Raw genomic sequence first — 16,139 nt, 5'->3', positions numbered from 1 at the left:
TAGAGTCTGAGCTCATTTGTTGCAATAAACTAGCAACATTACACAATCTGTGAAAATATTAAAACCTGCTCATGAGTAAATCTGTGTCTGTCCAAAGTGAGAACATTCAGTTATTTAAATGTCATTATAGATTATTACCCTTTTAACAACCAAGAAAGATTGGGTAAAGTAAAATTGAGGAGTTTTGTTAAAGTGTAAATACTGCCTGTTGAAAACTTCCTAAAGCTGCATAGACAGTAGATAGTCCTCAAAACTCTTGTATGTTGGTTAGCTAACACTCACTCTAGAGATAGACACACGCGGTACAGTATCTTCCAGGTATGTGGTGGCATACATACAAAAACAAAATGCTGGATATGAATGCAGCATGGCTCATTATGTCTGAAACTGAACATTTCCTACTGCTGTATTTCCATTTTAAAAGGATTTAACTGCTAAAACAAGTTGACTTGTGTTAGGAAAAACTTAGTGGCCCCATCACTTCCACTATTGAAAAACTGAGTCTACAAAACAAGACAATGTTTAAATTTTGGCATTTTTCAGACATTTCTCCTGTAAGTGGTTTTAACGTTGTGGCTGACCGGTGTATGATCAGGTGATAGTAGGTTCCAAGTCTCCATACCATGATTAAAAGTGCTCCATGCCTCCGTGGTGGTGGCTGGAACCATGTGGCTGCAGTGGCTCTCTGCTCTCGGTACCTCGTGAACTCCTGCACACAGGGTGATGGGTATGTGGAGCCGGATCTCTTGACTCGACCCTGGGCCCTGGTGATGGTGTCACTCATATTTAGGGAATGTCCACATGCATGCGGTGCCACTTGCCAGCTTGTGCTGGGTAACATGATTACATGCGAGTAACAATTGATGAATCCTGCCTAAAATGGGTTGAGCTGTTCTTTCACTCTATCACTGTGTGCCCTGTTTTTGACTTGGCTCCTCTATGGGTGCACCTTTACCCTCCTGGACCCTCCCATCTCTGCAGAGATCTACACGCAGACCCTCTGGACCCGCTCAATTCTGAGTGAGGTGACAGGATCCTTCACTCCACCAGCTCCTACCAGCTCCTACCAGCACCACATGCCTCCCTTCTTCTGTCCATCCTTCCTTTATTCCTCCCTCTACTCACTGAGGCGTAGCACTGCCCTCCCTGCCACACAAGGTCATTCCACTCAATAAAGATGAACAAACTAGTGCCCAGGGAGGGCCGGTGATGGCGCACACACTGAAATAATAAATTATTTAGCTACAAGGATTTAATTGCATCAATTTCATATAACATTGACACCCTGTCGTGTTTAATTATGAGGAATCAGAATCAGCTTTATTGGCCCAGTATGTGGGCACAAACAAGGAATTTAACTCCGGTCACTTTGCTCACTTGTACAAATACACAGAACTTAGATAGGCATAAAAAAATAAAGCATCAGAAATAAGACTGTTCAGCTTAAAATAGAAATGAAAAATCAAGTGAAGAGCGTGTGTGTGAGTGTGTGTGTGTGTGCGCGCAGGGCTCTGGCAGGTACAGCATGAGCTGGATTTCCGCCATCATTAAGGAGCAGAGAGACCGCCCCATGTGAAAGCCACACTTCCTGGATCCTACACCGCAGAGAGCAGCAGCCTTTCAAGAAACCAGCCAAGTGTTGAGACCGACAGAGGCCGAGGGACACCGATACTGTCCCCACTAGCTGGTCCCCACCGTGTCCTACCTGCTGTGAAGGAAAGCCGTTCGTCAGGTATGTCATTGTTTTTGTTTCTCTTCTCTCTCTCTCTTTCTCTTTCTCTCTCCCCCTCTGTTTTTTCTCTGTTCACGTGTGGGCGTAATGTTGTCTTCAGTCTGGTCGGAGTTACCGTAAGCGAAGTAGTTCAGCCGACGATTATTACTATTACTGTTACTGTTATTATTTTGACGCCACATTGCGCAGGGTGAACGCAGCCGGTTTAACTTGTAGAGGCTTCACGTCGGGAACAGCTGACTGAGATGGCTCAGCGAGCATTTTTTGCACCGTAGGTCTTAAATGATATTTAGTCAAGTCTTAAATCCTTGCTTCCATTTACCGCTTCATTCGCGTTTTGTTCAGTGCGTTAGTGGCGTTCACGGTTAGTTCATTATAACTGTCAGTTCGCAGAAAAAGACTACAAAGACCTGGAAGGGGAACTTCCTACATAACAAGGTTATTAAAAGAAATCTCACCTCAAACGTCTCGGGGCAATTTGTCCAGAATAAATTTAGTTATCTTGAAAGGAACTCTGAGTCTCTGATTTTCCTTATTTTTTTTTTGTACTTTGTGCAGATGATAAATTTAACCACAATGGTTTTAAAAAGGGCTTAAAAAGTCTTAAATTTTACTTGTTGAAGATTCTTCTCAACACAATAAATCTCCCTTTCCCTCACTTCCAGCATGTCAGGGATGACAGCCAGCACCACAAACTACCTGTGGTCCCTACACGATGTCCTGGGTCAAGGGGCCACGGCCAGTGTCTACAAGGCCCGCAATAAGGTGACAAACAAGAAAACACACCTCGCATGTTTTTTCCAGCTCCACCGAGGCTCCAGGAAGTGTGACGAGAAAGTGCTGTGGCTGCAGTGATGTGGGCAGCTGTTGACGTTCACACAGCCCTGTGATGTACGGTGTTGTGAATGTGTGTGTCTGTTGGCAGAGGTCGGGCGAACTGGTTGCCGTCAAGGTGTTCAACGTGGTGAGCTACAACCGGCCCCATGAGGTCCAGATGAGAGAGTTTGAGATGCTCAGGAAGCTCAACCACAGCAATATTGTCAGGCTCTTCACTGTGGAGGAGGTAAGACAACCAAGAGAATATGAAAAACGCAAGGTCAGATGCCATTTGAGTCCATGGACAACGTTTCTTCAAATCCACTGAAGCCATTCCCATCACAGATTTCAAATTCTCAGCTGTTAAAAATTAAGAATAATAAATACAAAAATCAAATATGTTTAGATTTTGATGTGTGCTGGGTTCAAGTCAATTCAATTTTATTTATATAGCGTCAACAACCATACAAATTGCTTTACAAAAACTGTCCTGAAACCTCCAGATCAAGCCCGATGGTGGCAAGGAAACTCCCTTTTAACAGGAAACAAACCTGAGCAGAACCCAGCTCATATGGAGGGACCCGTCTGCCGGGTAGAAACAGAGAAGAGAAAGAAACACGATAAACAAACCTCTGTCATAGATACATACATCTGACTGAGATTATAAGGGGAATCATGGGCAGGTTGGACAATTGTTTATCCAGGCAGGAGTGGACAACTGCAGGCAGTGAAGACTGGGCAGGTTGATGAGACCACGACAGCAGGTTCTGTGGGAAATTTAACAGAGAAAGGAGAAGTTTTATGCATGCATGGGACGGGTAATCAACAGAGCAGCAGCACCTTTGAGTAATTTTCGTCTTTCAAACCTGAGTGGAATGATGGGATATCCACCCGATGAAAAGTCATGATTTATGAAAAGTGTGTACCTGAGCATCAGTGGCTATAAATAAATAGACGATATCGCTCCAGCTCCATTGAAATAGTTCTGATTAGAAAGGTTTATAAGACAAGAAGACATATAGCTTTACCTGTGTGTTTTCTTGCCTCAATCATAATATATACAGTCATTATATATATGGTTACATGAGGCATTGTTATTTTAATGATATAATGTTGGCGTTGTGGAAAAGAAGTTCCACTCACTGATCTGTCGTTTTCCAGCTCCCCTCTAAACAGAAGGTGCTGGTGATGGAGTATTGTTCAGGAGGAAGCCTGCTCAGCCTGCTCGAGGAGCCAGAAAACGCCTTTGGTCTGCCTGAAACAGAGTTCCTCACTGTATTGCAGTGCATAGGTGAGTATACTGTGATACGTGTGATGCTGTTCTGGAGTTCCATGGACCTACTTTTGAAATATGCTGACGTTGTTCTCTTCAGTGCAGGGTATGAACCACCTGCGAGAAAATGGAGTGGTACACCGGGACATTAAGCCAGGGAACATCATGCGGCAGGTTGGGGAGGACAGCAAGTCTGTTTACAAGCTGACAGACTTTGGAGCAGCAAGACAGCTGGAAGATGATGAGAAGTTCATGTCCATTTATGGAACAGAAGAGTATTTGGTAAGATAACGGCCTTACGAACAAACCCAGTATGTCTGAGAATATGTAGTGATGACTTTTTTGAATAATGTATGTAACAGTGTGGAATGCAAGATTGTCAGATTGTCACAAATCAACTTATGTAAAGTAGGTTTAATTCTATACATATTTTTCCTACTTGAGCGGGAATCAGGTTACCAATACCAAGGGCCCAACGGAGTTAAAATAGATGCAAAAACATCATACACAGTAGTGTGACATTATAAACTATTTCAGTTGTTTTCTAACATCTTTTCTACAGTTTATCATTTTCATATTCTATTTCACATTTCACAATTGTATGAAAGAGTGGGATCGGTTGGAAAGGATTTCTGTCCACTTGGTAACATTTATTTGCAGCTTTCCTGCAAGGATCTTTTAGTCATAATGAAATCAGGGGTGCAGTCAGCATGGTTTATTCATTCCACTAATCCAGTTGGTTCCTCTTATACCCAAGTTGTGTTCTCCCAGCCTTCATCTTGCTAAATAGTTTTGCTTTGCTTAATTTCCCCATGGAGTTTACTCAGTAAACTCTGACGTACATGTTACATGTGAGCGGAAGTTTATTATTCACTGCACGTGAATCTGTTCCAGGTTGATGGGAAAATCCTGTAAACAGGTCAGATTTCATAACAAAGACAACTCAACCGACATGGTATGAGAAATTCCAAGTCTTAATGCAACTTGCTTCATCGGGACTGGGTGGCCCTCTAGTGGTCAAATGGGTGAAAATTAAAACTGAACATTGAAATGTTCATGCAAACCTGGAGTGGGCTCACAGACCTAAACATATTTGTTTATGAAGCACACAGCAGCGAAATGATCAACATAATCAACACATGGTTAGGTACTATAAATATATCCTTCTTTATATTGTTTCTTGTGCTTTCTGTTCTTATTTTGTGTGTGCATTTCTTTGTGTGTTTAGCACCCAGACATGTATGAACGTGCTGTGATGCGTAAGCCTCATCAAAAATCCTATGGAGTGAGCGTTGATCTGTGGAGTATTGGTGTGACCTTATATCATTCTGCCACGGGGAGTCTTCCCTTCACGCCATACGAAGGACCCCGCAGGAACAAACCCACCATGTAAGCTGATACATTAAGTGCCAAACCAAAACATAAATCCAAACCAAAACCAAAACATAAATCATGGCACCAGTTGCATCTATTGCTGCCGTTTTAGACGATTAAACATGTCGACTTCGTAGCGGAACAAGTTGGAGGGAGATCACTCTGATTGGCTGATCAACCTGGAGAACCAGTACCGAGAAGGAGAAGTAGCTACTTAAATAAACAAAAATTTCAAAGTGCACAGAGAAGATTTTATCGTTTCATCTCTTTATCTATTCTGAATATTCAAAACTACTAATAGTTTCGAAACGACATCATGATTTAGAACAGAGTTATCACAAATCATACGGGCCATGAGCCGAAAACCGCCCCATCAGAGGGTCCACTCTGGCCTGTGGGATGAATTGGCAACGTGTGAAAATTACATAGAAGACCTGTAACTGCAATTAAAAAATAAATAAATAAAAGTAAATAAATGCTATTCTTATGTTATCCACTCAGGGTTGCACTGTTTTAGTGACCATTAAGGACATAACACAACACTGAGTTCCACAACTAAACAGCAGATGGCAGCATTGTGCCAAAATTGCACTTATTTTTCTGAGGAAATTTCAAGTTGTTTGGAAAATGTTTAGTAAAAGGATAGTTCAACAAATTATTATTAACAAGCCAGCAAGAGCTGCTATTAGCTAATAACATTTCCACTAAAACAAAGAGAGAGAATTGAAGTTGTCTTACTGATCTTGCTGGTCAAGTCCACTTGTGGACACCTCTGATTTAGAACGAATACACTACAGACCAACTGATCAACATGAACCAGGAGGGGCAGCTCTGTGCAATGCTTTCTAGCCTCCTAACTTCCCAGCAAATAGTAGATCTTCCAGTTTCCTAGCTAGCAACAGCATAGTTACTTTATTTCTTTAGTCTCAGACTGCCTCGGTCCACATCATTAAATCTGAACTCGGGCAGGACATGTTATATTTCATCCATAAAATGATCTGTCTGTGTTTTCTTGTGTAGGTTCAAAATAACTACCGAGAAGCCTATGGGGGCGATAGCTGGAATACAGCGGGTGGAGAGTGGACCTATTGAGTGGAGCTACCACCTACCTCACAGCTGCCAACTGTCACAGTATGTCCCTCAATGCAAATATTTTGAGCATCTGTCTATGTGATTTGTTAATGAGAACATATGATTTACTAGTTTCCATCTCTCCTTTTCCATTCCTTTGCATCACTTTCTTTCTTTTCCTATCCGTGCCTCTGGCTGTAGGGGTCTGAGGGTGCAGCTGGTCCCAGTCCTGGCAGGTATACTGGAGGCTGACCAGGAGAGGTGCTGGGGTTTTGACCAGTTCTTCAAAGCCACCACAGATGTATTGCAGCGACAACCGGTTCACCTCTTTTCTCTGCAGCAGGCTATAGCGCACTGTATCTACATACACCACTACAACACGTAAGACTGTCTCACTGATTATTAACAGCGATCTAAAATGATGCCGATTACACTAATGTTTGAACCATTGGTTACACATTTGCAGATTCCTCATCTGTCTTTCATGTATGACAGACTTGGGTACAGGAGTCATTAAACGTCATAGAAAGCAGAGCACAACTGGCTCATATGTATTTGTTTTTCAGCGTCCAGATATCACCTTTGAAACAATGTCGATGCCACAACTTGAAACAAGAGCAACTGGATTCCAGCTCAGTATTTAATTATGGTTGGCATTTGGTTTACTTTACAACATGCCACAGGAGTGGGAGGACACGTAGGTAGAACAAAGTGGATCAGTGTGAATGAAGCAGGGCAGAGTGGGATGTTGGCATTTTGATGAGAGGCTAAATTAATCATTAACAACATGACTTATTCATCTACTTAATCCGCCAACGTCCATTACACTTCATGATGTTTATACAAGAAATGTGAGACAGTTGCAAAATAATAATAAGTTATTTGTTTTAAACTTAAATGTGATGACGATGCTTTTAGAGTTTGTACTAGAGCTCTAGATTATACCATGCAACCCCAGATTGATTATATAAAGACTTTCTTAATTAACTTCCAGCAGCAGAGTGTGGAAATGCAGAGTGGATATGTGTGCTACATTTGCAAATTCTGTTTTGAGGATATGGATTTTGTGTGAGCTGAAAAAAAAAAAAAAAAAAAAAAAAAAAAAAAACCCAAGTCAAAATGTCAAGGAGTGGTGGTGATCTATCTCTCCATCGATTAATGTTTTACTGCTACATGCATCCTGCTGGGGATGGCTGCTGCCATCAAGGAGTGTCATCACTATGGGGTGGGGGTGTCTGGTCTGGTCTAGGTGGGTGCTACATGTCTAAGTAACATCCACATGATTGAATACCAGGTCCAAAAGTTTCCCAGCAGAACATTGTCAACATGGGCAATGTTACCTACTTCTCCTCAATGGTTTTAATGTTGTGGCCGATCAGTGTATTAGTAATCTTTGCACGTAGGGACTTTAAATTTAAACAAATTACAATTTCACATTATTAAATAAAATGTCCCTTCTCTCAACCAGCGTGTCAGTCTTCTATGAGGAGGTGGCGTCTCAGACCGGCATAGGGGTACAGCATCAACACCTGATGTACCTGGGTCATGAGCTCCTCCTGGAAGGCAACATGAAGATGGTCAACCTTCCACGTACCTCACCTTCTCAGCCCCTCATTCTGCTCAGCTACGCTCCTGAAGCAAACACTAGCCTGCCCTTCAGAGAACGTAAGACAGACAGAGACACGCACATCTTTCATATGAATCTGTTACATTTGGGGCTTTTTCTTCATTGCTTTGTCCCTCGGGGCATATGAAAATATGTCTAGCATCACACTAACAGCGCAGAAATGTTTCAGTTTTATTTAATACTATTTTTATTTGTCATCCACAATAGTGCTTAATAACGTATAAATGATGCATGCATAATGAAGTCATGTTGAAAATGGTGTGTGGGTTTATAATTACGTGCCGCATTTACTTGGACATTCTACTAACAATCAGACTAATAGCTTCATCATAATGAAAGTAAAAGGAACCGATCTGGCCTGATGGATTGAGAGCGATAATGCAACCGTTTTTCAGCCCAGTAATAGCCATGCAAATGCGCTATACAGTTGCTTCTCTGTCTTTATTCTTTGTGCTCATGTTTTCCCCATGTGGTAAAGATCAGCTGACGTTTCTAAGAGGAACAGAAACACGGTGGCATGGTTATTCCTACTATTGTTCCAGGAATCGATGTGGGCAGCGTTGCTGGGTCTGACTCATGCAAAAAGTCTTAAAAAACTGTTTTGCAAAATAATAATATTTAATAATGCTAATTTAGACTTTAGATTTTATTTAATATTGTCCTTGTAAATGTAGATTCCCAGACCCTACTATAAATCATAGATTTTTATTCTTGTGTTTGTAGCAGAGACACCTATCATTCCATCCAGATTTGACATCTTGGCAGACTACAGTTTCTCAAAGGTACTTGAACTCATTTTCTCTTCACACTTACTCTCCTACAGATGTCTTATGGTTCACGTTTCATGAATTTTATGTGTCACGAATGCCAATTGATCCCCTTTTATCTCTAGGTAATAGTTGGAGTGGTCCACCAGTATCTAAGGATAGTACAGTTACTGCACACTCACCGAGAGCTGCTGCTGCAGGGATACTACAGCTACATGTGAGACACAATACAAATCAAATAAATATCATTTGTTACCCCTACACTGACTTATGGATCTCTTGGCTTGTATCTTAGGATGAAATTGCGCAGTGAGTGTGGAGAAGCCATGCAGAATATAGCGATGATCACCATTAGATTACAGTCCTGCCTCGGTGCTGAACACAGGATTAACACATTGTGAGTACAAACTATTACAGGAAACGAATGAATAAATTTGCACGTTTTAGCATGTCAGTCAATATGAAATGACACTAGCATTAGGGGACCTGTACCTGAGTCATAAGATTGACTAATAAGGCTTGACCTTTTGTATAAATATAGTACATTGAGATCGAGAATATATTGACCACACCGTACTAATCTCACCTGTAAAATACCTCCTCTCCTTTCACTCCTCAGAGGCCCTTTCTCTTCAGAAAATCAAGGTCCAGGTGACAGTCATAGGCTACAGCTGGTGAGTACTGTCTGTAAGCAAGATACAAGAGATCCAGACTTAAAGCTTATGGCTCCTAATACACTGGCAAAAATGTAGTTGGAAAGAAACACCTTGAGTAAAAGACTGAAGAAAACATAATATAGACTCAGTAAGAAAGTGGCAACACCTGCTTTGAAGGCCACTGAGCACACCTGAACCCTGACTGTATGTCCTTGAGGGGGACACTGAATCACTACCTGGATTACAAGGTGCTGCGTTGTTGCTCAGATTGAGTTAGTTGGTAAATCGAGGTTTATTCAAATAAATGGTTGCATAGGTTTAGAAATATGGAATTTTGTTTAACATTGTTGTAGAGTGATCAGTTCCCTTGCAATTGTCTCCTCTTAAAGTGAAAATCACAGTGTCACGAGAAACTGGAAACGGTAGAGTAGACAACATAGCTGTGAACAGATCCTACCTTAAAATGAAGCTAGTGATTTTTTGATTAGAACTTGAAAGTTAAATATTAAAACTGCGCTCAGACATATCAAGTTTTGATCAAAACCAACTAAATTATAATACATTCCCTTACCATCCACTGAAAAATGAACTTCCACAGCTAGAGACACATCCCAACGTCAACTGCTTTCAATACTGTGAATACCATAAGGCTGGATTACTCATATATAGTCTTATTGTGAATAAGGTAACACAACCCCATCTCAAATGACCAAGGAGCACCTTATTTTGTAACCAGCCCTGAACACTGAAGTGGGAACGGCCTCTCTCTTCTGTATACTGCTTGTTAGAAGTATTAGAAGGAATGCAGACTCTGTGGCTGCTGTCTCGTCAGGTCCATGAACACCTGCCTGTGTACACTGCTGGTATCCAGGAGTTTCAGAAGCGACTGGACCTCCTGCAGATAGAACAGGCCAAACTAGCAGAGAATCTGGCTAATGACAAAAGGTACTGTGGGATTCAAAGCTTCAGGGTGACCAACACTTTTTCGGTATTTAAACTTTGGCCTGTTGTCTCCCACAGCTGTCAGAAGATGGAGATGCTTCTGCAGAAGATAATGGCAATTCATCAGCATTATCGTAAAGACCGGCTGACTGGCAGTAGGCATACGTTTCCAACTCTATATACTGTATTACTGTAGTGTATTAGATTGTTTACCTGATTATATTGTTATTGTTACCACAGAGCTGGGATATAACGATGAGCAAATCCACAAGTTTGAGAAGTGAGTGTGCGTCTTTTATTTTGAACTTGTCTGTCCACACAGCTGGTGTCCCAGCCTGTGAGGTATCTGAGCTCACCTGTAATCCTCTTGTCACTCCTTGGCAGAATCCACCTGTCGAACCACATTAAGCGAGTGAAATCTCTCTTCAGGGAGGACTGCGTGCAGAGATACAAAGAGCTTTTGGCCTCAACAAGAACGTGGAGCAGGTCAGAGCAACTAGTTAAGTGTAGAGACAGAAACTTTGGACCATTACTGGTATTCCATCTGTTTGGTGTGACAGCCAGTCAGACAGATGATGGAAGCTTAAACGAAAAGGATTAATACAGTAAAGTAGGACACTGGTGTTCTGCAGTGCTCTATTAATCCTCTCTTCAGTTTTGTATTATTTGTTATTTATGTTAGGCTTTACATTTTGTGATAAAGAACGAATACAAAAGCCTTTGTCTTCCCCCACTGGCAGTGAGAGTAGTTACACCAACACTGTGGACCTACATGTATGTCTACAGTCTCTTGACCTGTGTGTCAAGGCTCTGCAAAAGTTTGTCCTCACTATTGAATTCTTTCCTTTTTCCTCTTCTCTGAAACCATAGTTTCTCTTTCATCTGGAGCAAAGGATTTTTTTTCATGGACAGTTACTCAAGTCTCCTTTTATACTGACCACCAGAGATAATGAATTCATAAAACCTTAGTTACATTCATAACGCTTGTTGTTTTGTCATAGTCATCCATTCTGGGGGCTCTTTGCCCTCTAATTCAATTCAATTCAATTCAATTCAATTCAATTCAATTCAATTCAATTCAATTAATTCAATTCAGTTTTATTCATATAGCGCCAATAACAATACAAATGGTCTCAAGAAGCTTCACAAAAACCAGCCTGAAACCTCCAGAGCAGCCTGAGTGGCAGGAAAAACTCCCTTTTAACAGGAAGAAACCTGAGCAGAACCCAGCTCATATGGAAGGACCCATCTGCTGAAAGCCAGCCAGAGAGGCAAACAGGAGAAACAAGATAAACAAACTTCTGTCATAGATACATATATCAAGCTGAAGGAAACACGTAGAATCTAATAACGTAACACATAGCTGCTGATCTCATGTGACAGTTTGTGAATATAACAGGAATCATGGGCAGGTTGGTGAATTGTTCAACGAGGTAGGAGTGGACAACTAGAGGAGGACATGATGACTGGGACAGCAACTGATCCCTTCTTCAGTCATTTTTGGCTGACGTTAAGTGCATCACTAACAGAGGAAATGTCAGTGCCAACAGCAGATTTAAAACAGAAGTATATTGTGAAAATACAGAGAGATTTGCCTTCCACTGATCAGATTAATCTGCACAACTTAAATCTAACAGTGGTTCATTTATGAGTGAAAGTTCTGCACTATAGCTTTAAGTGACTGGATGTCTGCATTTTAGTTGGCCTTGCTCATTTATCTATTTATTTCATGCTGACAGTCAAAGGTAATGGGTACTTCACATTGACACCCAGGTCAGATGGAAATGTGGGCGTAGAGTTACCTATCCATGAATGTCCAGGATCATGCTGAAGATTCACAACAGAGAACCTTATTTAATTAATAGAATTTAAGATGATAATTTACAATTGAGTAGAATTAACACATTTATAAGTGACGATAGCAGGTTTAGTGTCTAATTAATCTGTATTCCATATCAACCCTCTGCCTCTTTTCATCAGTGTTCTGTCTTTGTCAAAAAAAAAACAAACAAACAAAACCAGTAGCTTTAAGGTATTCTGGGGTGTTTCCTGTTGAATTTGCAGTGTCACACTTGAGATGCAGACCCGACTGCAGGACTTCAGTTCTTTCTCCACAGGCTTGCTGGCAGACTTGGAGATGAACGTGCAGCGCCAGAATAAGGTCAGCATCTCACTTCTCATGCCTGGCTGGAAGCTGGGAGCTGTAGGCTTTCTGTCTGTGGGAAAGTCAAGACCCTGCCTCCATGTTATATTCACTGTTTAAACAGCCATTGTGCTCTCCAGTTTTGTTATTTTTGTTTTCATGGATCAATATACAGCCGGTAAAATAAGTATTGACCTCATCACAATTGTTCATAGTAAACATACTTCTAAAGGTGCTATTGACATGAAAATTTCCACCAGGTGTTGGTAACAACCCAAGTAATCCATACATAGGAAGAAACCAAAACAAATAAGTTCAGAAATGAAGTAATGTGTAATAATGTAAAATAACACAGGGAGGTGGAAAAAGGCATGGAAAGCCAAGACACCAGCTGAAATCTATCAGTGATCAGAAAGTCATATCAGCTGGTTCAGTCCAAACTGATGGCCTATAAAAAGGTGTGTCATTACCAAGGTGTCACACAAGGAACATCTTATGATGAGTAAAAGCAAAGAACTCTCTAAAGACCTTCACAACCTTTCTTTCAAAGTTTTGGTTTCTTTCTATCTATTACTTGGGTTGTCACCAACACCTAGTGAAATTTCATGTCAATAGCACCTTTAGAAATATGTTTACTATGAAAAATTGTGATGTGTTCAACACTTATTTTACCCGCTGTATCTTATCTGTCCTCCTTAGGTCTTGGACAGGATCCTTTATAATTTGCAGTCTCAGAGAGCAGGTCAACAGCAAGGAATTGCGCCAAAGGACAAGGACCAGATGGTCTCCAGGTGTGTATTGGTTTGTGTGTGTACAAGGTAAAGACGGTTACGCCATTGCCCTGACACCACCTCCTGCTTATATTATAGGATGCACCATTTAAAGGAGGAAATGGAGATTTTGGTGAGAGAGCTGCAGTGTAACAACAGCATTATTGAGAGGTCAGTAGAGTCTCCAACTTCCTGCCCATCAACCCATCTGTCAAAACTCTTACACACCATGATTTTGATGGTTTTTCTTTGGGTCCTGTAGCCTGGGAGCAGTGAACCCAACACCCTCTCTGGAGCCCGGTCTAGCCAGGCCCTCGACGCTGTGACCAAAGTGGAGCATCTTTGGACTTTAACTCAGAAATTCGCATGCAAAGAGAAAAACCTCAGTTGCCAAATGCCAAAACCTCAGTTTAACTGCCGTTAATGAACTGTGAAGAGAATCTTCTTTCAAGGAAATGTGAATTTTAGTTTAGAGATGACATGGCAGGTACCATAAGCAGATCTGAGTCTGTCTGTGTATATATGTGTGTGTGTGTGAGTGCCAACTGAGTACAGCAGTTCAATACAAACATCATTAATGTATTAAGTGTTATTGTATTTTTTAATAGGTTGCCATAGTGATTGACTGTCAGGATAAAGCACAATGAATGTCACGACAGCTACTAGAGTGTTTTTGTTTCTCTGAATCTAGAGAACCCTCAAAGATGCATTGAACCAAACATTAGTGCGTTTACATGTGTACTAGCATCACAGCTTCAAGTTGTATACATGTCCTGATCATATTTAATATAAGATGTGGACATGGATGAGGTAAGACATCTGGTCAAAGCAGTCAGCCATAACATTATAACCAGCACTGGTCAAGCGAGTAACGTGTCTTATTATCATGGCACGTGTCAGTGAGTGGGATGTATTAGGCAGCAAGTCAACCTTTTGTCTTCAAATTAGATGTTATAAGCAAGGAAACTGGGCAAGTAGGAAGGATTTGAGAGACTTATGAAGGGGCCAAATTTTGATGGCAGCTGTCGTGGCGTGCCCCCGGTCTGTAGTGTTTAGTACCTCTTAAAAGTGGTGAACCATCAAGGGGGTCATGGGTGACCACAGCTCATTGATTGTTGCATGTAGGGAGTGATGGGTTGCCCCTGTGGGTGGTCCAATCCTACAGCTACTGTATCTCACACCAGACCAGTTAGGGTGTCCATGCTGACTCCTGTCTACCCACCAAATCGTCTGCAACTGATGCATAAGATCACAAATGGCCATGGAACCACAGAAGAAAGTGGCAGCGGGCAGACGTCTATGCGTCACTTAACTGGGGGACACATGGGATCAAGCTGAAAGGAGTTACTGTATTCTAGGTGGTGAATCCCAGGACCCAGGTTTAATTACATTGTGATGAAGTTATCTGTTATTCACTTAAGGTTTGTGGTCGTAATGTTGATGTTGGCTGATCAATGTATACATGATCAGAATCATTATCAGGGCCACTGAGGGACTTTCTGTCTGTTTCACCTTATCACTCTGTGTCTGCTCTCCACTGCTGCCTTTCAAAGTAAAAGCATAAAAGCCCAAAAATTACTTAAGTTGTTTACATACAATAGTATCAGGATTCTGAAATGCAGGATACCGTGGGTCGTGTCAGCTTAACTAAATGAGTTTAAATTCTGTATCTGTGTTCATCACTTAAATGGTGTCATGTGACTTCATTAGTGAATTCCACGGCACATTGTCAGTTCAGTGATTGTCCAGAGTCTCCAGACAAACAGCACTGCAGCTTTTGTTTCTGTTCCTGATGATCTTTTACTGGAACAATAAGTCATTTCTGTGTATTTTACCACGGCAAAAAAAAAAAAACAATCAGGGAAACTTGGCGCTCACCACAGTGTCTCCTTCACTTTACAGAACTACATGGTTCAGTGACAGAATGAAGGATAATAACTCTGAAGTGACATTAGTGGTCTGACTGTGGGGGAAATCCCAGACTTTGTTGTTTATTACAGAGAGGTACGTGAGGTCAGGGAAATTCTTTGAATGCACTTCATTTTAGAAAACGGACTGCTGCATCATCTGTTATTTCTTAAAGGAGAAGTAACATGATCAGACTCGCTGGAGTCAGTTTTCAAGCTGAAAAGTGAAAGTAAAATCACTTCATTATCCCTCTTGTCAGCTTAGAGGCAGCATGGCTACCTCGGTAAATGTGAATTTCCTTAAAGGAAACTAAGGTCACAGACAACCATGTGACATCAGACTAAGCTCTTAAATACTCTGATAATGAAATAAAAACAAGTGTTGAGACACTGCGACAAGTCTCAGTGTGTGGGAGTAGTGTGGGCGTCCACGTGGACTTTCTCACATCAGTTGGGGGGGAGCGCTCAACTGACTGTGGTTTTCTCACAGCTCATATGACGTGCTTTTAGCAAAATGGAAAGTTTGATTATTATTTTTTCTAGCCTACACAAACACCAGCGACACTGTGCCATACCAAACGCTGAAATGATTTCTTAATGGTGTGATCTAATCTGTGTTGACACAACAATTTACCTGCACTTCACCTCAGCATGAATTGATAATTATTATGCAATAAATTTGTCACAAAACAAGACTTTACTCTTCAATATTTCCCCTAGCTAAATCTTAATTGTTCTAGTTGTGTGTCTTACCTATTCATTCCAGTCACTGTGATTCTGGGTTCTGGTTTATGCCAGTTCCTTTAAGTCTTAGAATTGGATTTAGATAGACTTTATTGATCCACAAGGGAAATTGCTTAGTCACAGTAGCTCGGTTGAACATAAAAAATAAATAAAACACTATTGAAAACTGCTAATAAAAAGAAAAGTGGAGTAAAGATAAATAATGAAAGAAAATATTATAGTATAAGAAACTGTGTTTACAATATTTAACAAGATTTGCATATATACAAATCTACAAGAAATAGAAGTAAATTCACACCACGATAAGGTGGAATTTT

The 16,139-nt window shown here is 41.0% G+C and overlaps 1 protein-coding gene across 1 annotated transcript; it reads left to right on the top strand.

The window, feature by feature from the left end:
* Positions 1-1,571: 1,571 nt before the first annotated feature.
* Positions 1,572-13,824, top strand: ikbke (inhibitor of nuclear factor kappa B kinase subunit epsilon). The gene is made up of 21 exons (XM_047584068.1): positions 1,572-1,732; positions 2,398-2,497; positions 2,658-2,795; positions 3,710-3,839; positions 3,922-4,103; positions 5,050-5,210; positions 6,216-6,326; positions 6,468-6,647; positions 7,735-7,931; positions 8,617-8,675; positions 8,786-8,877; positions 8,956-9,057; positions 9,280-9,334; positions 10,149-10,261; positions 10,337-10,413; positions 10,499-10,538; positions 10,643-10,744; positions 12,323-12,419; positions 13,101-13,192; positions 13,271-13,342; positions 13,434-13,824. Exons 2-21 carry the CDS (start codon positions 2,399-2,401, stop codon positions 13,495-13,497), a joined length of 2,163 nt encoding a protein of 720 aa, XP_047440024.1. The 5' UTR covers positions 1,572-1,732; position 2,398; the 3' UTR covers positions 13,498-13,824.
* Positions 13,825-16,139: the final 2,315 nt, after the last annotated feature.

Source organism: Mugil cephalus, chromosome 4 (assembly GCF_022458985.1).
Source record: "Mugil cephalus isolate CIBA_MC_2020 chromosome 4, CIBA_Mcephalus_1.1, whole genome shotgun sequence".
Lineage (NCBI taxonomy): Eukaryota > Metazoa > Chordata > Actinopteri > Mugiliformes > Mugilidae > Mugil > Mugil cephalus.
This window is presented reverse-complemented; position numbering and strand designations above follow the sequence as displayed.

Bases quoted from the DNA above. Each gene is read 5' to 3' on its own strand.
- ikbke (XM_047584068.1), top strand. From the start codon at position 2,399: ATGTCAGGGATGACAGCCAGCACCACAAACTACCTGTGGTCCCTACAC. The intron at 4,104-5,049 runs GTAAGATAACGG...TTGTGTGTTTAG, and splicing joins ATGGAACAGAAGAGTATTTG to CACCCAGACATGTATGAACG. The intron at 10,414-10,498 runs GTAGGCATACGT...TTGTTACCACAG, and splicing joins TAAAGACCGGCTGACTGGCA to AGCTGGGATATAACGATGAG.